The sequence below is a fragment of the Barbus barbus genome, assembly GCF_936440315.1.
Source record: "Barbus barbus genome assembly, chromosome: 4".
Lineage (NCBI taxonomy): Eukaryota > Metazoa > Chordata > Actinopteri > Cypriniformes > Cyprinidae > Barbus > Barbus barbus.
Window position 1 is genome coordinate 24,686,761 of NC_136732.1, and position 26,486 is coordinate 24,713,246.

The 26,486-nt window shown below is 42.2% G+C and overlaps 1 protein-coding gene across 1 annotated transcript in view; it reads left to right on the forward strand.

The window, feature by feature from the left end:
- Positions 1 to 321: 321 nt before the first annotated feature.
- Positions 322 to 26,486, forward strand: part of adgrl1a (adhesion G protein-coupled receptor L1a) — a gene marked incomplete at both ends in the record, with an annotated part of 98,718 nt that continues 72,553 nt past the window's right edge. The window contains one exon of the mRNA XM_079401896.1: positions 322 to 391. Within this exon, the coding sequence (XP_079258022.1) occupies positions 322 to 391 (70 nt within the window). The remainder of the gene's footprint in view (positions 392 to 26,486) is intronic.

Here is a 26,486-nt window from a genome sequence, read left to right on the forward strand (position 1 = left end):
AGTCGTCTAACTCCACCTGACCGGCGCCTAGAGCGCCTCTCAATTATGTTGAATAAGTGCGACGTGAAATGGGCCGTGCAGAGCCAGAAAGCACGGATCTAGTTGGAGCAAGTACTACTTTTTTTATTGAGCCACAGAAGGGAAAGGCCGACAGTAAGAATTTAGGTCCTGCTATTAGTATTGATCTCTCTTTCTCATTTGTCTCTCTCGTTCTCTTCTCACCAGGTTCTCCATCAGTGAGAGGGCGTGAGGGAAGGAGTGCCCTGCATTCAAGCTCCCGCTGACCGCACTCCCCCCACATCCCTTCTCTCCGTCCACAGCATGGCTCTCGCTCTCTGGATCCTCTTTACCTGCACCATCGCCCTGAGCAGCGTCAGCCCCTCTGCCCAGGGTTTGTATTCTACTTACTCTTCTTCAGATCATTGCACAGCGAGCTGCTGAATTTGTTGTTGTTTTTTTCTGGAATTTCTAATGTAATTTTCAAACATTTTGTGGTAACTTTAGGCTACGTACACCAACGCAGATGCAAATGCTTGGCCAATACACTAGAAGTTTGCAGTCCTATGCATACATTTTCTGTTACTGTTGAGGTAACCTCCATACTCAGGGGGCGATAGAAAAGCCTTCTAATATCTTTGCCATTAAAGGGATAGTTCACCCAAAAATGTAAATTCTGTCATTAATTACTCACCCTCATGTCTTTCCAAACCTGTAAGACCTTCGTTCATCTTCGGAACACAAATTAAGATATTTTTAAAGATATTTACAAGAATACTTTTTGTGCCCAATAAGAAAACAAAAATAACAACTTTATTCAATTTTAATTTTTGGGTGAACTATCCCTTTAAAGGCAGGCTAGGTGATTTGGGTTAAAAACATTTTTGTTATGCTTGTTGTTGTTTGTCCTACTTGCCTGTCAGCATATGTATTTGCATACATCCATGCACCCTGTTCGCGCAGACATGCTACGTTATATAATATTTTCTTACCAGTGAATGAGACATGAGGTAATCTGAAAGTTTTGCATTCAACCCTCCACCAACCATCTGTCGTCATGTCGCTGGATAGCCTCTGGTCTACCTGTGTGTTTATGTGTTTTTGGAGGAGGCGTGGCTTTGGAGAGTGAATATGCAGGGAGGGTGGTATCTTATGCTTTCAAAGATAGCTTGCTATTGCTAACCTCTCCAAAATTGTATACCCTACCTTTAAGCCAGATCTGTTACTATTGAAATAGAAAATGTATTTTCAAATATTAGCTTTGTTCTGATTCCATGAAAGAGAAAACCGATTACAGTTTTGGAAGTTTTCAATCACTTGCAAAGACTATGTTTAAGGTCCAAGTCTGATGAGAAATTTTATTGAATTCAAATTCTGTGAACAGTGTTTTTTTCACTTCAATTTGTTGTTTTTAGCAAATTATAAATCAATAGCAGTAGTCAATCAGTAATCAATAGTGATAACTTCTGTGTAACCCCATTGTACTTGATAACAACCTGACTTTAAAGTTAGCAAACCTACGTTCACTTAAGTTAACTTAAGGATTCAATTCACATCAACATCATATCAAATAGGGCAGAAGGCATGTTAAAAGAAATGGTACAACCTACTGAAATGTACTATGTCTCATGCTATTGCTCAGTCAGTGTATCAACCGTGTAAAGATATAAATAAAACAGCTTGTAAACAGTGTCATGTAGTGTTATATTAATTTCAAAAAAGCAATTCAATGTTCATATCTCATTAATAAAAAAAAAAGGTCTTTAGGAGCATTTTGCTAAATATACAGTCATGGCCAAAATTATTGGCACGATTGGTAAATATGATCAAAGAAGGCAGTGAAAATTAATCTGCATTGTTAATCCTTTTGATCTTTAATTAAAAAAAATCACAAATTATTTCATTGGATAATAAGAATTTAAAATGGGGGGAAATATCATGAAATAAATGTTTTTCTCAAATACACGTTGGACACAATTATTGTCACCCCTAGAAATTCTTATGAGTAAAATATCTCTGAAGTATATTCCAATTCATATTCACAATTTTGAGCACTCCAGGGTGATTATGAACATGAAATTATCCAGCCATGGCGTCCTGTTTCACATAAATATAAATAGGAGGGAAAACAAAGCCCAATTCCTTTAATCATACATCACAATGAGAAAAAACAAAGAATATATTTCTGATGTGCAGCAAAAGATAATTGAGCTTCACAAATTAGTGAAGTGGCTTTAAGAAAAGAGCTAGAGCAGATGAAACTAAAAAATTAGCTTATATTTCTGCTGGAGGTCCTGGACATCTTAGACACATGGCATCATGAATTCTATCAAATACCAACAGATAAAAAATCAATAAGTGACTGATTCTGTTAGAAATCTTATAATGGGCCATGTTTGAATCTTCCAACCGTACAATAATCCAAACACAAACCTCAAAAACACAAAAATGGGTCACTGAGCACAAAACCAAGCTTCTGCTATGGCCATTCCAGTCCTCTGACCTGAACCCTGTAGAAAATGAGTGAGGTGAACTGAAGAGAAGAAGCACCGTGATGGAGCTGGAAATCTGAAGGGTCTGGAGTGATTCTGGATGAAGGAATGGTCTCTGATCTCTTGTCAGGTGTTCTCTAACCTCATCAGGCATTATAGGAGAACATTTAGAGCTGTTAAACTGGCAAATGGAGATTTTAAAAAGTATTGAATAAAAGGGTGCCGTTAATTGTGGCCAATGTGTATTAGAGAAAAACATTTATTTCATAATGATATTTCCCCCCATTTTAAATGGTTATTATCCAGTGAAAAGATAGATTTTTATATTTAAAAAAAATAAAAGATCAAAAGGATTAACAATGCAGATAAATTATCACAGCCTTTGATCATTTTTACCAAGGGAGCCGATATTTTTGGCCATGACTGTATCCACTACATTAATTTTTTTTTTACTTAACCTGTTCGTGATCTCATTTATTGTGTTTAAAAAAAGTCATGAAAACATTTTCTAACAATCAAATTCCAATAACAAACTGGAGTTATATAATTATATCATCAAAAAATATAAAACTGCCCTATGTGCAGTTTAAAAGTATGTAGGATATACTTTTTTTTGTTGTTGTTGTAATTTTGATTATTTTATCTGAATGTTTTTGTTCATTTTAATCTTTAATATTAATTTACCAACTGACAATGTTCCTTGAATTTTTACAGCATTAGTTGAGAGACTGAGTAAAATTGACCCTTACTGTACCTGTTAAATATTCAAATGAATCGTTTGGGAATCAAAATCTGAACTGAACCCGAATCAAGAGCTTGTGAATCAGAATTAAATTAATTTGTGAAATCTGTGTCAATACCTGAACTTGAGTATTGTTCTTTGGTTTATAACAAATTTCACACTAATCAAAGAAACGTCTCAGGTTACGTATGTAACCATGGTTCCCTGAAGGGAACGAGACGCTGCGTCGAAACGCATACGGGAACGCCTTCAGCGTGACCAGGCTCTGAATATGATGTGTAATCAGTCAAACAAGGGCGAGGCGTCACGGGCGGGGTGACGTCACGACCAGGAAGCATATAAGCACGTGCGGCGGAGCCGGCTTCAGCTTCAAGTCATGAAGCAAGCGCTGGCAGGGATGCCGGAAGTGTGGCAACGCGATGCAGCGTCTCGTTCCCTTCAGGGAACCATGGTTACATACGTAACCTGAGACGTTCCCTTCCAGGAACTTCGAGCTGCGTCGAAACGCATATGGGAACGAGATACCAACGCCGCCAGACTGACAAGTCCCTGCCTGGTGTCAGGAAGAAAGGACAGAGGAGCCGGGAGTGGCTCGGATGTCGAGGTCATAGAACCTAACGAAAGTCAGGGGCGTGGACCACCCAGCTGCGTTGCAGATGTCCTGCATGGAACACCTGCCCAGAAGGCCTTGGAGGCCGCCACACCTCGGGTTGAGTGCGCTCTGACTCCCACCGGCGGGGGGAGCTCAGAGGCCTCGTATGCCAAAGCCATGGCACCCACAATCCACCTACTAAGAGGAGGGCTTCGTAGCAGGAAGACCCCTCTCAGGCGGACCATAGCACACGGGCAGCTGGTCCGCTTTCTCCACAGGGAGGACCTGTGGATGTATGCGTCTAGTGCTCGCACTGGACACATACGGTTGTGCTTCTCCTGGTCTGGCTCCCCGAAGGGAGGAGGACAGAAGGCCTGCAGTATGACCGGCTGTGGAACGACCGATGGGACCTTCGGAACATACCCCACGCGGGGGTAGAGGAATACTTTCGCCGAACCGGGCGCAAAGTGAATAGAGGCCGTAGTCAGGGCCTGAAGGTCACTCACCCTCCTCAGAGAGGTGATAGCCAATAAGAAAACGGTCTTGATAGTGAGGAGTCTCTCAGTTATCTCCTGAATGGGCTCGAAAGGTGCATTGCACAGAGCCTCCAGAACCACAGCCAGATCCCACGTAGGGACGAGATCGTACCGGAGGCCTCAGCCTCAGCGCACCGCGGAGGAAACGTGTAACCAGGGGGTGTCTACCCACTGACTGGCCACCGGTAAGGGCGTGGTATGACGAAATAGCTGCCACGTAGACCTTAACAGTGTAATGGGTTACCCCTGCGGAGAAACGGGCCTGCAGGAACTCCAGTACTGCACCAACGGGGCAGTTGACTGGGTCGAGCTGGCGGTCCCCGCACCAAGAAGTGAAGAGCCTCCACTTCAAGGCGTACAGTTTCCTCGTAGAGGGAGCTCTGGATTGGAGGATGGTCTCGACAACCTCGGTTGACAGACCGGAAGCTATGAGCTGTGCCCCCTCAGGGGTCACACCAACAGCTTCCATCACTCCGGGCGAGGGTGCACCTCGGTGCCCCCGGCCTGTGAGAGGAGGTCCCTCCTGACGGGCACTTCCCACGGAGTGCCGTCGAGGAGAGATATCAGGTCCGAGAACCATACTCGGCCCGGCCAGAACGGTGCTACTAACAGTAGACTGACCTCGTCCCGGCGCACTCTCGCCAGAACTCCAGGGAGCAGAGCGATCGGGGGGAAGGCGTACAGACGGAGCCTCGGCCACGTCTGTACCATAGCGTCCAGTCCCAGAGGAGCTGGAGGGGTCAGCGAGAACCAGAGAGGACATTGTGCTGACTCTTGAGTCGCAAAGAGGTCCACCTGGGCCTGGCCGAAAATACCCCAAATCTGCTTCACCACCTCGGGGTGAAGCCTCCATTCCCCGGGCCTCAGCCCCTGCCTCGACAGGATGTCTGCTCCCACATTGAGATGCCCAGGTATGTGCATAGCTCTCAGAGATAAGAGCTTGCCCTGGGACCACACAAGGATCTGGTGTGCCAGCTTGTACAAGGGGCGCGACCGCAGACCTCCTTGGTGGTTGATGTAAGAGACCACTGCCGTGCTGTCGGTGCGCACCAGCACGTGGTGATCTCTCAGGTCTGGGAGGAAGTGCTTGAGTGCACGGAACACCGCTAACATCTCTAGCCGATTGATATGCCACGTCAGGTGGCAACCTCTCCACAGACCGCGGGCAGGGTGGCCACTCATGACCGCACCCCAACCGGTGAGGGAAGCGTCCGTCGCTAGCGAGACGCGGCGACAAGGAGCTCCCAACACCGGGCCCTGGGACAAGAACCAAGGATTCCTCCATATGTCGAAGGCACGGACACAACGGCGTGACACTTTGACAGCGCGGAGTGAGTTTCCCCTCAGGGAGACCCCCTTGGTCTTGAGCCACCACTGTAGGGGTCTCATGTACAGCAGGCCAGAAGGTATCACGCTGGACGCAGTTGCCATGAGCCCCAGCAGTCTCTGAAACTGCTTGACAGTGAGTGACTGGCCTTCTCGCACTCTCCTGACTGTAGTAAGGATCGACTCGATACGAGCAGGGGACAATCGTGCCTGCATCGTGGTCGAATCCCACACCACGCCTAGATAAGTGATTCTCAGAACCGGAGAAAGCACACTTTTCTTGGCGTTCAGTCTCAACCCCAGTTCTTTCATGTGGGCGAGAACGACATCTCGATGCCGAACCGCCAACCGCTCTGATTGAGCGAGGATCAACCAATCGTCGATATAATTGAGTATGCGGATGCCCTGAAGCCGCAACGGGGCCAGTGCCGCATCCACACAATTGATGAAAGTGCGGGGTGAAAGTGCTAGGCCGAAGGGAAGAACCCGATATTGGTACGCTTTGCCCCCAAAGGCGAACCTCAGGAACTTCCTGTGAGAAGGAAGGATGGAAACATGGAAATATGCGTCTTTGAGATCTATCGTGACAAACCAGTCCTCGGACCTGATTTGAGTCACGACCTGCTTGATAGTAGGCATCCTGAACTTCAGCTTTCTGACTGAGCGGTTCAGTAGACGCAGATCCAGTATGGGCCTCAGCCCTCCATCCTTCTTCGGAACAATGAAGTACCGGCTGTAGAAACCGGACTGGGTCTCGTGAGGAGGAACCAACTCGATGGCTTCCTTCCTCAGCAGAGTACCAACTTCCTGTTCTAAAACCAGAGCCTGCCCGGGGCGGACCGCAGTCATAACAACCCCGCAGAACAGCGGGGGTGGCCCGCCGAACTGAATACGATAGCCTCTCGCTACGGTCTGCAGGACCCAAGGAGACACATTCGGCAGCCGCTGCCAGGCTGTCAAATGCTCTCAGGAAATCAATCAAAGCTGCCAAACGACAATATAAAAACAAAGTTGAAGAACAATTCAAAACCAACAACGCAAGAAGCATGTGGCAGGGTATCAATAACATCACAGATTTCAGAGGGAATAAACCAGCTACTGTGAACATTGCCGCCTCTGTACCGGACGAACTTAATCACTTTTATGCTCGTTTCGAGGCTCACAACACCGCCCACACAGAGCGCGCTCCCGCGGCTGTAGCAGAAGAGGCGAGCGCACTTTCCTTTTCTGTCGCAGATGTAACCCGATCCTTCCGACGGGTGAACATCCGCAAGGCTGTGGGTCCCGATGGCATCCCAGGCCGTGTGCTCCGAGCATGCGCATTCCAACTGGCCGGGGTTTTCACAGACATTTTTAACCTTTCCCTCTCTCTGTCTGTGGTTCCCGCATGCTTCAAAAAATCCACCATTGTGCCCATACCAAAGAAAAATAAAATCACATGCTTGAATGACTGGAGGCCCATTGCTCTGACACCCATCTTCAGCAAGTGCTTTGAGAAACTCATCAGAGACTACATCTGCTCTGTGCTGCCTGACTCACTGGATCCCCTACAATTCGCATATCGCAGAAACCGTTCCACAGACGATGCTATTGCCTTCACCCTGCACACTGCTCTCTCCCACCTGGAAAATAAGAACACCTATGTGAGAATGCTGTTTGTGGACTACAGCTCAGCATTCAATACCATAGTGCCTGCCACACTGGTTGAGAAGCTCCAGACTCTGGGACTAAACGGATCTCTGTGCAGCTGGATCCTGGACTTCCTGACAGGCAGATGTCAGGTGGTCAGAATGGGCAACAACACCTCATCCCCGCTGACCCTCAACACTGGTGCTCCTCAGGGCTGCGTCCTCAGCCCACTCCTGTACTCCCTGTACACACACGACTGTACAGCAACACACAGCTCCAACGTCATCGTCAAATTTGCTGACGACACAACGGTGATAGGCCTGATCACTGACAACGATGAGACGGCCTACAGAGAGGAGGTGAGAACCCTGACTAAATGGTGTCAAGAGAACCACCTCTCACTCAACATCGATAAGACCAAGGAGCTGGTGGTGGATTTCAGGAGACAGAGCAGAGAACACACACCCATCACCATCGACATGACACCTGTGGAGCGAGTAAATAGCTTCAAATTCCTCGGTGTTCACATCACTGAGGATCTCACATGGTCCGCTCATACAGATGCAGTGCTGAAGAAGACACACCAACGCCTCTTCTTCCTGAGACGGCTGAGGAAGTTTGGAATGAGCCCCAGCATCCTCAGATCATTCTACACCTGCACTGTGGAGAGCATCCTGACAGGCTGCATCACCGCCTGGTTTGGAAACAGCACTGCTGGCAACCGCAAAGCTCTGCAAAGGGTCGTGCGAACTGCCCGTCACATTGTTGGAGGTGAGCTTCCCTCCCTCCAGGACATCTACACCAGGCGGTGTATAAAGAAAGCCCGGAGGATCATCAATGACTCCAGCCACCCGTCCCACAGACTGCTCTCTCTGCTGCCCTCAGGAAGACGTCTCCGCAGCATCCGATCCCGCACTAGCCGACTGAGGGATAGCTTTTTTCCTCAGGCTATCAGGCTAATGAACAGTAAAAACTAATACACCCTACAGCACACTCCCACTTTACAATATACCACGCACTGCACTTTAATTCCAATACAGTTCAAACTGGACTACCAGTACACTACTGCACAAATACAACAATCTTTTTGCCAGCACTGGATACCATCCAATGCACATCCATGACATTTGCACACCCGGTTTATATATAATCTGCTGCATCTTCGCATATTACTGTGTGTATATAACGTACAATGTGTACTACATACTGTGTATAATGTGTATCGGTAACTGTATGTCTGTCTAATAGTACACTATGTGTACTGAGTATATGTATGTGTATATTACACATTGTCATCTGTATAAGTCTGTACGTATGTATGGTAATGTCTATATGTAAATTGTTTATATGTAAATTGTCTATATGTAAATTGTTTCTGCAGTGTCTGGAGCACGCTCTCAAGAATTTCACTCACGAAGGCACACGTGCTGTGGTGATGTGACAATAAAAGTGATTTGATTTGATTTGATTTGATTTGATTTGCTCTACTAAGGGAATCAGTCTCTCGAGACTGACCTCTGGTGCAGCCAGACCGCTGTCTCGAAGCGGCGCACCGGAAGGAGGCACGTGGCCTGGCTGCTGGTGCGAGTTTCTCGGCTCCGCGCTGCCGGGCGGACAAACCTGAGAAATATATTCGCTGGGACCGGCTGTGCCCTGGAACAGCGGCAGGGTCAGCAGACAAGTCCCTGGAGGGCACCGAGGGGAGACGGTCACCGTGTGCCCCGGTGTAAGCAGCTCCACCCCAGTAGGGGTCGTCCTCCGTAGTCCTGGGGCTCACCCGTCAGGACCTCTGAACGAACCAGACCCTGCAAGGCAGGACCCAAAGAGACACATTCGGCAGCTCGCTGCCCAATGATCTTCTAAGGGAATCAGTCTCGAGAGACTGACCTCTGGGTTCAGAGAAGTGGCCAGACCGCTGTCTCGATGCGGCGCACCGGAATGAGACGCGTAATCTGGCGGCTGAGGTGAGTTTCTCGGCTCCGCGCTGCCGGGCGGACAAACCTGAGAAATATACTCGCTGGGACCGGCTGTGCCCTGGAACAGCGGCAGGGTCAGCAGACAAGTCCCTGGAGGGCACCGAGGTGAAGTGGTCACCGAGTGCCGCGGTGCAAGCCACTCCACCCCAGTAGGGGTCGCCCTCCGCGGTCCTGGGGCTCGCCCGTCAGGACCTTTTGCGCGAGGAGCTGGTATGCAGAGGAGGCTGCGCCCGCCCAGCAGCCACCTGAGTTTAGAGAGCGCGCATACCCTCTGCCCACCAAAGATGTTGTAAGCAGAGCAGGAGCCTTCAAAGGCGATGCCGTAGAGGGAGACAGATAGCTCGCAAGCGTCTGTTCAACCCGCGGCATCGCCGCATACCCGCGCTCATTCAGTTCCCACGGGAACGAATGGCTGGGACGAAAAGATTTCACCCGCGATCTCGACACCTCGGTGAGGAGATCGGGGAAAACGGAAGGCTCCTGTGTAGAAGTAGCTCTCTGGGGCGAGAGAGGTGGCGAAACCTCGTCAACGCTTGTCACATCAACCTCCTCGGAGGACGCAGCGTCAAGCCCTCGTCTCGGGGGAAGAGACCGCTTCCGAACCGAGAGACGGGGCGCCAGATCAGGCGCGGGAGGAGATAGGGACATGCCCGTCTGACTCTCGCCAGCCAGATCAGCCTTTTTCTCTTTTTTTTTTCTCTCTGCAAGCCCCGCGAGCGCAGCCGCCGCTCTGCCTTTTTTTCTCTCTGATTTAAAGGCAGAAGCGGGACCGGCTTTATTCATTTTATGCTTGTGCAAACACTGCAGCTTACAAAGCTCATAGTTATATCATATTGGGGTGACAGAGGCGGCGAAACCTCGTGAACGCTCGTCACATCAACCTCCTCAGAGGAAGAGGAGGCCTCGTCTCGGGGGAAGAGACAGCTTCCACACCGAGAGACGGGGCGCCAGATCTGGCGGATATGGGAGGAGATAAGGACATGCCCGTCTCACACTCGCCAGCCAGATCAGCCTGCGAGCCCCACGAGTGCACCGCCGCTCTGCCTCGGCAGCAGCGGGACCGGCACCGCGTGGGGAGCTCGCGAAGGCTCCCTTCTCGAAGAGAGCCCTCCGGGTGCGGAGACCGATTCTGCGTGCTCCGCACCCAGGCAGACCACGCAAAAATCGTGTGTGTCCTCGCTCGTGATATAGCGAGGGCAAGGATGCACACACGACTCAAAACGTGGTCTGAAAGCTTCACCCCTGAGCTTGCCCTTGGCTTTGGCATGATACTGAATGCTTTCCACTTAAAACTAGGACAAACAACAGTAAATAAGACTGACACACACAGAGCGCTTCGCTGAATGACAAAAAGCTGAAGCCGGCTCCGCCGCACATGCTTATATGCTTCCTGGTCGTGACGTCACCCCGCCCGTGACGCCTCGCCCTTGTTTGACTGATTACACATCATATTTAGAGCCTGGTCACGCTGAAGGCGTTCCCGTATGCGTTTCGACGCAGCTCGAAGTTCCTGGAAGGGAACCAGTCTTTGTAAGTGTCTGTCTCTTAAGTCTCTGTAAGTTAGAATAGAATTGAAGTTAGACTGGCATATACTGGTCTCCTCAGCCCCTACAGATGGGTCATAGTAGATGCGTGTGAGTTGTCAGAGTGTGTGGTGGATGGAGGGACCCATGTGGCAGTAAAGCTGGTGTGGATGTGATGGGCCTGAGGTCTGGGGATGGGGGAGGTAGTGGGGGTCTGTCCGGCTAGTGCCCTTCCACTCCGACACCACCGCACCATCTGCTGCTCTGAGGGGCCCGTGCCAGGCCCAGAGAGCAGGGGAGCGTGCAGCGTTTGCTTGTCCAGGTGTATTTGGTGGCCGCTGTATTTCCTGTGTTTAATTTGCCTGGTTCTGCTGCTGTGAATTGATGTGATGTACTCAGTGTTCCATTGGACACGTTTTGGCCCCGGGCACGGAGCCGCTTCATCAATGTGTTGTACGTGTGTGAGTGCACGTGTGCCTCCAGCTGTCTCTGTGACCTGGCTCTGGATTAATAATGCATTAATAATCAATTGAGTGTTATCAAGGTTGTGCTGCTAGTGCAGGCAATTTGGAGAAATAAGGAAGCCTTCGTTCCTCTGTGGGCTCATTGATCGCCTTGTGTTGCCATTAAAGCGTGCCACAAATAACACACATTCACACAGAGCACATAATTCTGTTTCACATTTCTGCTGTTCTCACCTTCTTTGAGTGTGTGTGTGTGTGTGTGTGTGTGTGTGTATGTATATACTGTGTATATAAGAGACTGAAGCTGGTTGTCACAATTTTATACTCCAATGAACAAACACAGACACACACACACACGGAGACTATAAATATATACATTTATAATGTTACAAAAGATTGCCATTTCAAATAAATGCTGTTCTTTTGAACTTTCTGTTCATCAGAGAATTCTGATAAACAGCTTTCAGCAGAGACAGACTGAAGTAATGCTGCTGAAAATTCAGCTTTGATATCACAGGAATACATTAAATTTTATTTATTACCTTGGTGAGCATCATTAAAATAAAATAAAATCAATCAATCAATCGTACCGTTTCCAAATAGTATGTTTATAGGACGAGACGTCCTGTTTTGGTGTCCATGTAATAAATGTTCCCTTGTCATTTAGTGCATCAGCTGTATTTATGTAAAAACGAAACAACATAATTATTCTGACTTTTTATTTTTTAAAATATATAAAAGAAAAAGTGATTACATTTTAAATTATTAAAAAATGTCTTGCTGATAAATGAGTAGAACTTTTGAGGGATAGAGGGAAAGATTGGTAAAGACTTTTTTGAGGTCTGCACTGTGATCCTTAAATAGTCTTTTAATGTCATCTATCATGGTAATCATGGTAAAAAATGTATAATAGTTATTTTTTGCTCAGAAAAAAATAAATAAATAAAACAAATAAAAAATAAGTGAAGAAAAAAACAAAAAATATTCTGAAAGTATACTTAATCATTTGTACTATTTCTGGCTCACTAATCAAATATTCTTCTTTATGTCATTTGAACTCATTTATACAGATATTTTTTTCTTCCTTCATTTGAAACAAAAAACTTGTAGAGTTTGTGTAGCTCAAGTGCTTTTGAAATTACATAAGAAGGGGATAAAAGATTAAATGCATGTTAATTTGTCACACTGTTATGATGATCATATAATTTGTGGTGGAAAAGAAACACAAGAAGATTTTCTGACCCTACTGTACATGTATGGCTAGATGACTTTACATACATACTGTCCAGTACATTTTTAAACTACTGTTTATTTTGTGATTTACTAATCTAAATGATGGATGCTGACATGTCCTTGTTAAAAAAATCAATGCATGCTCTAATTGATGCTCTATTAAAATCTTGATTTGATAGAGTGAAATAAATACTTTTATTATTATTATTATTATTTCTGAATATATGATCTGTCATATATTTTCTTTGTTTGACAGTTTCAGGTTGTAGCTTAGAACAATTTGACAAATTATGTTGCAATCCAAAGCAAATAAATTATTATATATGTCTCTATGGACTAAATACATTTACATTTATTCATTTAGCTGACGCTTTTATCCAAAGCGACTTACAATTGCTATACAGTATATGTCAGAGGTCGCACGCCTCTGGAGCAACTAGGGCTTAAGTGTCTTGCTCAGGGACACATTGGTGTCTCACAGTGGATTCGAACCCGGGTCTCTCACACCAAAGGCATGTGTCTTGTCCACTGCGCCATCACCACCCCCTAAAATACGTGCAATACAGTTAAAAAGTAATTCTTCCAAATTTCAGTGTTTAAATGTCAAAACTAATAATCACAAATTGCTCATAGGCATGCTTATGGACCTACACTTTTTAGATGTTGAGTGTGTATTTTTGTGTCTGTTTGAGTGCGTATATAGACACAGACACACTTCCTCTGCAAAATTTATCACATTCTGATCCCCTTAACACTTCCTTTTGTCCACAGATTTTCAGTCTAATTTCTTCCTTCATACAACACCATCTAGTACTCTAACAGCTCACTCAAACACTCTCCAGTGTGTCTCATACTTTTACTCAGTCTAATACTCTGACGCCTCCATGTAACGCTCTCACATCTCGCATAAAATCACTTCTCAGTCTGACGCTCACCCCTTGATCTCACACTCCTGATTCGCAGTGGAATATTCCCACTCTGCAGCCTAGTACTGTCACTCTTCACTCTAATGCTCACTCATTTGTCAAATATTCTCCCTCGAAGACTTAATTTATGGCTTTTCTATTGAGTGAGACCTTGAGATGTTGAGTGACGCAAATTAATGTCGAACATCGCTTACCGTTGATGCCGGGAGCATGGATGGTTTCATGCTGCTCCGAAATGTCGTAGGGTAAGCAGCACGCACTGCCGGTGATTGTCGTGCTGTTTGATTGGTTCGCTGAGTGGAAAGATTTCCATTCCACTTTCGAAGGGTGTAATCAGTTTGAAGTCAACACGAAGTACTGTTTGCAACCCATTTTACATCTGTAATCTGATGTATTTCTGAGTGAAACAGGGTGTTCGACAAAAAAAGTTTTGTAAAACTTCAAATCCTTCAGTAATTGATTTGATGGTGAACAATATTTTGTATGATGGGGTTAAAGAGGTAGGGAAATGTTATGTTCCTAGCCAGACTTAAATTTTTATCCCCACATGAGCACCATGGCTCAGAGAATATGAGCTTGCTAACCACTACACTACAGCACTGACAGAAACTTTTGCCTAGTATTTTTTGCCTGGCTGCCTATATGTCACAATGGATTTATTGATTTGGCAGTAGTGTTCAAGTATCACTCTCTGTAGCTTGTCCACTATTCACTCAAGAAACATAAATTAGACTTGGTATTCTAACAGCACAGCCTAAAATAATTTGTTAGATTTTTACTTGCTGCTGTGTCAAATTTGATGTTCAAATGCAAAAAATAAATAAATCAATTTAACGTTTAAACAACTGGTTAAACCAGCACGTGAGCTGAAGTAGCCTACTTCTCCAAAGAAAGGGTATTCTGGCCTCAAAGTCTTGCTCTATTGATGACCATTTGAAAGTATCTGTGTATTCTGAAATAAATCTGAATAAACTTGCAACAAAAAAAGATGCAAAACTGCCATTGAAAGTTTTTTTTATGGTACCGATATGTATCATTTAGGGGTAAATAAGGTTTAACTTTCATACCTTAGGGTACTACCCATAGTATGAATGAGATCATAAAAAAATTGCCACCAATTGTCTAAGCAGTAAAATACTTACAAATTGCTGTGAGTTTGTTTGTTGTTTTCAATTGGAGGTGGAAGTCTGGAACGCAGAATGACTGAAATGCCAACTCACAATGTTTTAGCCACACTGCTTTTATGGCTGGCTCAGGTAATTGGATAAAAAACCCCAAAAAAACATAGCTGAAGATTTGAATACCCATGAGCAAAGATTGCAGATTTCAAATAATATGTTCCTGCAGCACCCAAACAGCTCTCTATTGAGATAAATGGGAATGTTAACGGATAGTTTTCTTCAGGTATAATACACCTCTTTGATCTGAACATTGGAAGTCACTGGAGTGTTTGAGAAACCTTTTCTGAAACGAGCATTATTTCTACAATTCCATTTGGTGACTTTGGTGACTTCACAATCCATCTTTAACCTCATTCAGCTCGGTTAGTGCTGTTCACTTTAATGTTGCAGTACAGCAATTTATTCAGAATGTAGTTATGTCTCGTCTGGAACATGTCTCAGATTATGCCTGCAGACTCTCAAAGACACAGATGCAGACACACACCCCTTGTAAACAAACAGCCAAAGTAGCTGCTTCCTGCGTTGCTTGCAAATGTGCAGATAGGCTGTGAAACAGCATTAGTGCTCTTTAATGGGGTGGCGTACGGACCACTCATGGGTGTGTGATGAAGTCTTGACATGGCGGTTTCATTTAGTGCTTGTGTGTTTATTTATCTGATTTTGTTTGTGTGTGTGATTTCAGCAGCGGGCCCTTTGACTGCTCCAATCTGTCCTCATCTTACACACACTTAAGTCCTTACTTCATGGTCGCTCTTGTGGAAAGACCTGCGGTCCTGTAGTGCGCGCATGCACACTTTTTCTCTCTTTTTCCTCCTCTTCTTGAGTTCTCATTCAGCTCTAGAGGACCAGCTGTTTTGCCGTATTTTTTCTCCGAGCTCTTTCCTGCCTGAATGTTTAATGAGAGAGGAATTTGTTTGGGCTGCATGGATGCAGCATTCATGGGCTTTTGAAGCAGTGAGGGTTGAATTCATACATGTATTGGCTGATTTTAATGCATAAATAAAGCAGTGGCTCTGCTGCTTAATCAGAGCCTGAATGCAGTTGGAAGGGGAGTCTTACTGTTTGCTCAATGTGTGATACTTTAAAAAAATCTGTGATGTTGATTTTTAGTGTGCTGCTGTTGCTATGATTCACACCACTCTTGGGTCTCTCTTTAGCATATAATATACACAGAAAATTCACTCTTTTTTAATTCCTTCCATCGCTCATCACATGTACTTTTTGTTGTTTCTCTCATCTTGTCTTCTCTTTTCGTGTTGTCTGTCCTCTTTTTATCTTGTTTCCTCTTCCATTTCATGTCATCTCATGTCATCTTTTTTCCCCTTTCCTCATTATGTATCTTTTTGTATTGTCGTCTCATCATGTTTCCCCTCTCCTCTCCTCTCCTCTCCTCTCCTCTCCTCTCCTCTCCTCTCCTCTCCTCTCCTCTCCTCTCCTCTCCTCTCCTCTCCTCTCCTCTCCTCTCCTCTCCTCGTGGCTGTTGGTGGAAGAGCGTGTTCTTCAAAGCATGAGCTGAGAGCAGTAGATCACAGACAGGTCTGTGCGAGTGAAAGGTTAATGGATGGCCTTTGAATATATATTGGGAGTGTGGGAGGAGGGGGGCGAGCGAGAGTGGCGGCGGTGTGTTCTTTCAAATGGGCCTTTGAAGATGCTTCTCTCTCCTGTCTCTCTCTGTGTGTGTGTGTGTCTCCACTGATGAGAGACAGAGGCCGCGTCTGAAGCCCTGCATTATCTGCTGTCTGGTCTGGTCTGTACATTTTCTTTTATTCGTTTTGTGTATGTGTGTGTGCTGTGGGATGGGCATTATGGAGACGTCTGGTTTTCACGCCAGTGTGTGAGTGTCATCACTTTGTTCTGGTATGAACTGATGTTGCATTTACACGTATGCTTGTGTCATGGAGTGTGTGTGTGTTTATGTTCTCTCTCACAATTTAATAATAATCAGCTGTAGCCAAAGGCAGACAGACAGCGAGACTGATGTGAGGGTAGCATATAAAAAAGCAAAAATATAAATATCACCAAATAAGGGGAATATAAAAACAGGAAAACCTGTCACCTCGAAGCACAGCTATTTGAGACTGGAGTAAACAAGAGACACTTTTGTGAAAACAGGTACAACACCATGATTATTTGTGTAAGAGTACATTATCTGGTGCACGTAATAATTTTTTCACACTTCATAGGTGCAGGTGGTAAAAATATATACTATCATAAGATGACTCAAGTCATACAGCATCAGCGGCCTATAAAATATGTTTTATTCTGTATAAGGTTGGCTAGCAGATGCAACTGAATTTAACTTTGTAACCCCCTTATTACTGGACACTTCTGGTTTCAGAAAAAAAAAAATATATATTGAGTGACAAGTGCATAGGATATCTCTACGATGGCTTTGGCACTTAAAAAATATTCACAGCAATTCAGTATGAAATCCAAGACCACTATTGTTTTACCAAGCATTATCCAAAAATACTTTGTGCTATATTAAGTATCACATTTATGTACAAATATCCGATTCTAGACTTTATTCTGCATCAAAAATCTAATGGTATGGTGCCAATGGGAATGGTGCCTCACAATGACAAGGAGGAAACATTTACAGAGATCTGTGAAAGTAAAATAACTGTCATCTAGTCATAATGCTATCTGGGCACTAGCTAGATAAAAATGACTGCATTCTAAAATTACTGCATTCATTTGGTCGATCGAATGTTGATGCAGATGTTTGCCAGAAGCTTTAGTCTGGGTTTTACATGAAGGTTGTGATAATGTTCTAAAGAAATGGGTGAAAGCCACTGATAAAAAAATTATCTTACATAGACTAGGCCTACCTTAAAAAGAGATTTGTATACATTTTAGTCATAAAAGTTACAAGTTATCTGCTGAGTGACATTCACACAATACACAGAGCACATTTTAGAAACGTCTTGAGAATTTCACTCTAAAAATGACGACATTTAGATGAAAATAGAAGCATCAAATAGATGTTGAGACATTGTGCTTCTGCTATCAGGTTTAGAGAGTGAAGAAACAACTCGATTTAAGGACAAGGTTCTGACAAATCCATCGAAACTGTCTTACTTTGTTTCTCCTTGACTTACGCACTCCACTCTCCCCTCTTGGCCTACTTGCTCCCTCCCTCTCCTCTTTTTGATTAAGGAAGGCAGTATTGAGTTTCCATTTATATCCGTTTATAATGCGGCTGCCATTAGCTTATGACAGGCTGGACTAACCGAAGTCTCTAGTGGCATTATGCTGCTGGTTTTATCCTTTGCCCTATGAAGTAGTTTTATTACCTCTACGCAAATGAAATCACAGGACTTGGAGACTGTAGTGTGCCCTGAATTACTCTCTCTCTCGCTGGCTATATTTCACAATACGGGGGCAGGAACAGAGAATGGATAAAACACTGGCGCACTGGTCTCAGGAAGGCTTTAGTCTCAGGGTGAGACATCGTTTGGGGTAAATGTGTTTTAACACAAGGCAAGTGTGATGGGTTGGTCACGTTGCGCGAGTCACATCCTGTCCTCAACAGGAAGTGCATGGCACTCTGTGTGGCTGGTCCCTGCTCATTAGTCTCTCGTTTTGAGCGAGTCCTAATCTTAATCCTAGCAGTTCCAGTTCTCTCTCGGCCTGGCCATGATGCTGACGGAGGGTGTGGAGACACTGAGTGTGGGGTGTGATGTGTTGCACCGGGAGAGGCGTGTGGTGTGATGTGGACACATGGGTGTGTGTGTGTGTGTGTGTGTGTGTGAGTGAGACGTGGGATGCAGTGCTGGGCTGTAATTGGGTTCGGTGCGGGTGGTTGTGATAGCCGGAGAGCTGGGGACAGAATGTAGAGCGAGAGACCGGCGACGCTTGGGGAAGAGAGACACAAAGTGACCTTCAGTCTTTTCCGCTGAAGGTAAAAGTGTTTTTGTTTTTAAGTCTATTTTCTCAGCTTCTCTCACTCGGTTTCACTATTTCCATCTCAGCTTGAGCAGATTTAATGTGTGTGCATGTGCCTCTGGTACTCTTTGACTTTCTTTTCATGTATTTGAGCATTTGCCTTTTGATAGACAGGAAACTATTTTTTTCTCTAGAAATTGTGAGTAGTGCTTTTCTCTGCAAAACTCACTTCCAAGATGCTGGGATGGTTTCCAGGTAGTTGCTTTGTAGCTCGTCCTCTTTACAAAATATTTTAACTCTTTGATGCAGATGATTATTTGATGTATAGAATATTCAGAGTTTCACATGATCAACTTCTAAATTCAAATCTGCTTTTGCACTTTGACTGGCGCAGAGCCAGAAAGATACTCATTCAAAACTTATATATCAAAACTATTCAGTGTTTTCATTTGCATAAAGTTTTCAGGTATTTAAATATACATAAGCATAGGCGCTGATAAATTATTTTGGCTCTATATAAATAATAACTTAAAACATTTTGACATTCTTACTTAGCCTAATGATTAGTTAAAATTCAACGGATAATTCACATTTCTCCCGATCTTCAGTTACAAAAACAGAGCTTAATCACAAGAAATTAACAAAGCATTTCAACAGCTTCTATAAGAAATATTATGGGCACACACTAAGCTATAATTGGTTCAAATTAATGGCGTATATCTGGTGTTTTTGCGTGGGTGCTCGAGCTCCGGAACACCCATGGGATCGATGCCTATGCACATAAGTACTGGCAAAAAAAAAAACATATAGTCTATAAGATACACACCAAGGTTTATGCAAGTGGCAATAGTAAACAAAAATCAAACAATTTGACAACATTTATTCATTGTGTATGTAAAGCATAACTTTATTCTTCTCCCAGTTTATTGGCCACTCACTATAGTATCTTACATAGTAAAGTAAAGTAAAGTAAAGTCGTGACGTATTGTCAAGTATGGTGACCCATACTCGAAATTGGTGCTCTGCGTTTAACCCATCCAAGTGCACACACACAGCAGTGAGTAGTGAACAAATGCACACACACACACACACACACACACACACACACACACACCGTGAACACACACCCGGAGCAGTGGGCAGCCATTCGACCTGGAAATATCCAAGAAAGCTGGCATTGTGTTGAAACAATAACCAATCAACCAGCCACTGACCACTTACTTTCAAGTCTTTGCAGATAAGTGGATGAATTTGCATGTTGTAAATCTGACTGCTGAAAAGTCACTTTAAAAAATAAAGAATATTATAAAAAATGATCTCAAACCAATGGCAATGTATGTTGGAAAGAGTGATGTTACTAATAAATGTGTGCCTGATAAAGACATGCTGTGTGATTATGCAGTTACATCTGAAGTCAAACTCAATTAAATGAGTCAAACTCAATTTAGATCGACTAACTCGATTAAATGTATCACTGTGGACTGTAGATCAGTGATAGGCTTATGTTCAATGATATTCAGTGGCATAAATATATTTATTAATCAGCATATCATGTAAGTAATTTTATTCAAATTTGTAATTGACAGCCCTAATATTAAATGCTAAAGCGATTGCTGTATTTGCTACTATTCTGGAGTAGTTTGTTTCTGAATGCTCGACTAGAAGGAATATTGCATGCACAAATTATTTATTCAGCCATTTAAACAGACTCGCAAGAACTAGACTAATAAGAATTGTTTGGTCATATACAAATATTTTTCGAGAGGCCAAACCTGCTGACACGTGGGCCCCTCTTTGAACCATACACATCAGTGTAGTGCTGACGTGGCATTCATGCCGGCTCTAATGGTGCCGGTTTCCAAAGCTTGAGCTGTGTGCTAATGAGCAACTGAGCGATTAAGTGGTGCCTGGAGATGTACTGAAAGAGGAAGAAGAAACTGATGGCATCCACACTCAACCGGTCCCCAGTATCTTTATCCCTTACAACCTGCTTCACAGACCTGCCTCTCACTATTAGAGCTGCTAATTGCTTAATCAATCATGGCTTCATTAATTGATAGGCAGCTCTGATAATCAGGTATTTTAAGCTCAATTCAATTGATTGACTTTAATATTTTTTTTTACAGCTTTAGGAGTCTGTCGACAGATTAATTATTTAGTGGTAATCGTTCCTTGTCATAGAGCACAGCATAGAGAACTCAAGTGACACATGACAAATGAATGATCTGTGTAGGTGAGCGTTAATGTATCACACATAATTAGAAGAATCTTTCTTATTCCTCCGTGAATTCTTTTTTTTTTTTAAGTAACACATTATTTCCCTACAAAGATTAATGTACTTATTATTTAAATGTAATATTGTTTATGAATTTTAGTTAAAAAATTAAAATGTAAATTTTATCGTAGAGAGAACTTCTGCCTACTTTCCTACTATATTGTAGGTGAAAAACAGTATGTGAACAGTAGATTGTCTGAATTCATAGTATTCATAAAACAGTTTAGACGAGTTTCTGAAGTGCACATCCAATAGACATTTTCCTATCCCATGAGGCCATGGGAGAGGAGTTGTGAATGGCAGTGGAGTGACTCAGCTGACACTTTAAGCCACATGACAGATGCAGTACATCCAGATTTCATTCACTCACATTCATGCAATAACATACTTTTGTATCAATGAAATGTAGTAGCTACTCAGACTGTGCAATTTTGGACGCAGCTTCTCTCACATCATGACAAAACACCTTACATGATGTGCCAGTTAATTTATCTAATTAATCCCAAATTAATCATATATCAATTTTGGCTGAGAAATATCCCCCAAAGCATGATGTAAAATCATTATAAAAGCAAGAAATTTGTTTTGATTAGAAATTTGATACAACGTTGCAAAAAATAATGATAATAGCTGGGTATCTTTTTAATTAATTTTGAAATAAGTTTCTATATATAATGAAAAGATGTTTGATTTGCATATGATATAAATACAAGACAAAAACCCATACAACATATTTATACAACCACACAGCCTCTACATCTTATACACCACATCAACATCAAATCGTTGTCCTGCATCATGTTTGTCAGCAGCAAATGCATGCAATGTAAGATGATGTACAGGTCTGGGCTGAGGAGGGGTACTTTAATTTTTTTAACACATAATTTTTTTCCATAATTATTTGCACCAAATTATGTTAAATTGACGGTCCTAAATAAAACATCATTCAATTAATACATTTTTATTTTTTTGAATAATTTAGGATATTTGTAATAAATAAATACAACCCGAATTGAGGCCTGCCACAGGTCTCAAAAAAGTTGGGATGGGGGCATGTTTACCATGGTGTAGCATCTCCTCTTCTTTTCAAACCAGTTTGAAGATGTCTGTAGGGCTGTCGCGATTTGTCGATTTTAGTCGACTAGTCGATTTGTAAAAATCATCGACTTCATTTTGCTCGCATCGTCTAACCGGCAAAATCCATAAAACACATTTTTGGACTATTTTCCAAGGCTGCATGATATATTAAACCCATTTAAAAATCATTATTAAGCATAATTGTGAATTCACAAACGCTATGATTTAATTCAATAATTATATGCAATGCAGTTCTAATACAGTATATGCGCTTTAATTATTTAAATGCTTGTAGGTTAAGTACGTGCGTCCACAGAAACTTATCATTTACATGTGGAGCGTCTCAAACTCCATCTCTGCATGTTATTGTGAGTTTGTGTTTATTATAATGTTCATCTGGGAACGCAACGCGCGCCATTTCATCGTATTTGTAAGGTAAATCATTTATAAACCTACGCAAACACAGGAGAATACATCGCAATTTCAAAATAAAAGCTCAAACCCTCACTCTGAGTTTACACGGTTTGATGTCCACATATTCATTTAATTACAGCAGCTGTAGCATTTATGTCCTAAAGAAATGGACAAATATTAAACATTAAGTGGACATTTTAATTAAATGGTGTTTGGTCAATATTAAACGAGGATTAGATCGCGCAGTAATGTGTAAAAATAATCATCAGGCCATCGGCGCCCCTGCAGGCCTTTGTTGTAATGCGTAATCTACATTCGCTCTATTGTTTGTAATACATTATGTATTTTAACAGTTTTGTTCAATAAAACCATATGATTTCTTACTTTTGATACTTTATTTGAACGAATTATTATTGCATCATTGCTATTATATATGTATTTTAAGTCATTTTAAAAGCTATTGTTCACTTCTATTTTTATTACCACAAAACAAAAAGGATTATAATTGCAGGGCCCTATGAAATCCGTTTTATTTGCAAATTCATTTTTTTTCCGTTTTCATTTTTGTATACTCTGTTTTAATGGTAAAATTTAATTTTATTAATCAAAAAGGCTGTCTAATTAATTGAGTTTTACAGTTTTATCTGTACCAAATTCTGTTTTCCATAATTTTCTGGTTCCATTAAATTTTAATAATTCAAAGCATCTCCAATTAATTGATTTTATAGTTTTTTTTTTGTTTTTGTTTTCAGAAATACTGCACATTTACATTTTTCACCTAAATAAATTCTGGTAAATAATATTTCTGGTAAATACTCCTTTAAAAGGTGTTTTTTTATTATAATTTTACTAGAACACATGGATATGTTGTCATTCGTATAATATAATACTGAACTTTGATTTCAGTGATTTGGACTAAGATGGACACTAGGGCTGGGTAAAAAATATCGATTCTCCGATTTTAATCGATCTTCAGTTTAACGCAACGATATCGATTCGGGAAATCCCCGAATCGATTCTTAATGCGCATGCTTCACGTAAGAGGATATGAATATTCACCTCTCGTCCTGAAGGTGTCACCATCTTTCGAATTGCTCCACTAAAAAAAAACAACTGTGTGCACCCTATTATTAATGTAGATGTGTATTTCAGTAATAAACTTAAGTAGGAGAGTTTCAGTTACCAGCATTTATATCAAAATATGGATCCCATGTCTGCAAAACTAACATTTTAAATGAAATAAAGAATCGAAATCGAATCGAAACCATAAAAATAAGAATCGAATCGAATCGCAGAATTGGTCACAATACCCAGCCCTAATGGACACTTGCTTCTTGCACTCTATGTTGCACTTTACTTTTGCTTTAAAAAGGATTTCATAGAAATTTGGATTTCATTTGGTTTAATAAAATATTCTTAAGTAAAATTGTAGATTTTTTTGCGGGAAATTAATCGCTTAGATTAATCGATAAATTAGTCGATAGATTAATCAAAATAAAAAGCGCCAAAAAGTCGTTAGTGGCAGCCCTAGACGTCTGGGCATCAAGGTTATGAGGTTCTGGAGTTTTGGTGTTGGAATTTGGTCCCATTCTTGCCTGATATAGGTTTCCGGCTGCTGAAGAGTTTGTGGTCATCTTTGACGTATTTTTCATTTAATGATGCGCCAAATGTTCTCTATAGGTGAAAGATCTGGACTGCAGACAGGCCAATTCAGCACCCGTACTCTTCTACCACGAAGCCATGCTGTTGTAATAGCTGCAATATGTGGTTTTGCATTTTCCTGCTGAAATACAGGGGGAGGGGAGCATATGTTGCTCTAAAACCTTTATATACCTTTCAGCATTCATAGTGCCTTCCAAATCATGCAAGCTGCTTATACCGTAAGCACTTATGCACCCCATACCATCAGAGATGCTGGCTTTTGAACTGAACGCTGATAACACGCTGGAAGGTCTCCCTCCTCTTTAGCCCGGAGGACATGGTGTCCGTGATTTACAACAAGAATGTCAAATTTGGACTCGTCTGACCATAGAACACTTTTCCAATTTTAAACAGCCCATTTTAAATTAGCGTTGGCCCACAGGACACGATGGCACTTCTTGACCATGTTCACATATGGCTTCCTTTTTGCATGATAGAGCTTTAGTTGGCATCTGCAGATGGCACAGCGGATTGTGTTTACCGACAGTGGTTTCTGGAAGTATTCCTGGGCCTATTTAGTAATGTCAATGACAGAATCATGTAGATGAATGATGCAGTGTCATCTGAGGGCTGAAGACCACGGGCATCCAACAAAGGTCTTCGGCCTTTTCCCTTGCGCACAGAGATTTCTCCAGTTTCTCTGAAACTTTTGATGATGTTATGCAATGTAGATGATGAGATTTGCAAAGCCTTTGCAATTTGACATTGAGGAACGTTGTTTTTAAAGTATTCCACAATCTCTGCCTCTGGCCATCTTTACTTCTGAGAGACTCTGCCTCTTTAAGACATTCTTTTTATAGCTAATCATGTTACAGACCTGATGTCAATTAACTTAATTAGTTGCTAGATGTTCTCCCAGCTGAATCTTTTCAAAATGTATTGCTTTTTCAGCCCTTTGTTGCCCCCGTGCCAACTTTTTGGAGACCTGTAGCAGGCATCAAATTTGAAATGAGCTCATTTAGTGGATAAAAGTGTAAAATTTCTCAGTTTAAACATTTTTTGTTCTCTATGTTCTATTGTGAATAAAATAATGGCTCATGTGATTTGAAATTCTTTTAGTTTTACTTTTATTCTAATTTAAAAAGCATCCCAACATTTCCAGAATTCGGGTTGTAAATAAATTTAATAATAATAATAATAAATGTAAATAAATAATGTGTCTATATGTATATGCTTGAACATGTATGTATGTATGCATGTATGTATGTGTGTGTATATACACACACACACACACACACACACACACACACACACACATATATATATATATATATATATATATATATATATATATATATATATATATATATATTTGCAACCATGCCACAAATGCAATCTGATAGTGATTCTCTTCCCCCCCTCCTCCTTTTCTATTCGCTCTTGAGTAATTGTGAAGCTCTTGGAATAGTGTTGGAACCCTGTGGACCTTTAATGAGCCAATCAATGCCATATTTTACCATCTACAACACTAGATACGAGTGTCTCCATTTCTTTTCCCCTGCTGAGTTCATTGTACCCTTCTATTCAACTGTCTCACCCCATTTGTGTCTTGCCTGTCCTGTCTACCTCTGTCTGTGTCCTTGTCTGTCTGTGTCGGTCAGTGTGTGTGTGTGTTTGTGTCTGTGCGTTCAAGGCTGAGGGCACGGCCTTTCTACTCCACTCTCTAAACCTCCCCAGGCTTTAATTACTGCATTTGGATAATGAGTCAAATCCAATCACTCTTCTCCACTGTTCTGAATTAGTATACAGTTCTTATTATGGCAGCACCAGCCCCAGTTTCTTCACACCAGCTGCCCCGCAGTGACGTGTCTTCATTCCTCACCCCTCGTTCTTTCTCTTCACTTAGAGAAAGACAGAGGATGTTGAGAGGAAACGAGAAGAAAAGAAATGCGATGGGAAAATCATTCAAGGGGAAAATATGAATATGGAGCGAAAAGACCTGTTGATATGAAAAAAAGAGGTTATGTCCATGCATAGATATTTTTTTAATGAAAGGTGGTGATATTGAAATTATATTTCCAAATTGTGCTGTGTATTACATTTATAAAGTCAGAGCTATGGCCTTCAGGCTAAGTTTAGGAGGCTGTTTTGAAACTGTAGCCTTTTATACAAGCTACTCATCATTTAAAGTAGTCAGATTGCACAAAGCCTTATGATGAGTAGTTAGCTGCATAACTGGTTACAGTGAAAAAGTAGAAAAAATATATTTAATACAATTACTTGGAAACGCTTGTGAAATAGAAGTGTGCTGTAATGAATAAGCACTTGAAGTGTTCAAGTCTTCAAAATAAATGATAAAACTGTACATTGTGGATAATAAAAAATTAATTAAATAAAAGGCCACTTAAGAGTACTTCAGTGTTTTAATAATTTTGTCATGCTTTAAAGAAGGCACACTTGTGTGTGTTAACTGTATTGTGTTATTTGATATTGCAATTGTTGTATTTAAAATGTACTAAAATACAAGTTCATCATTACAAATGTGTAATTACAATATATATTTAAATACATGAC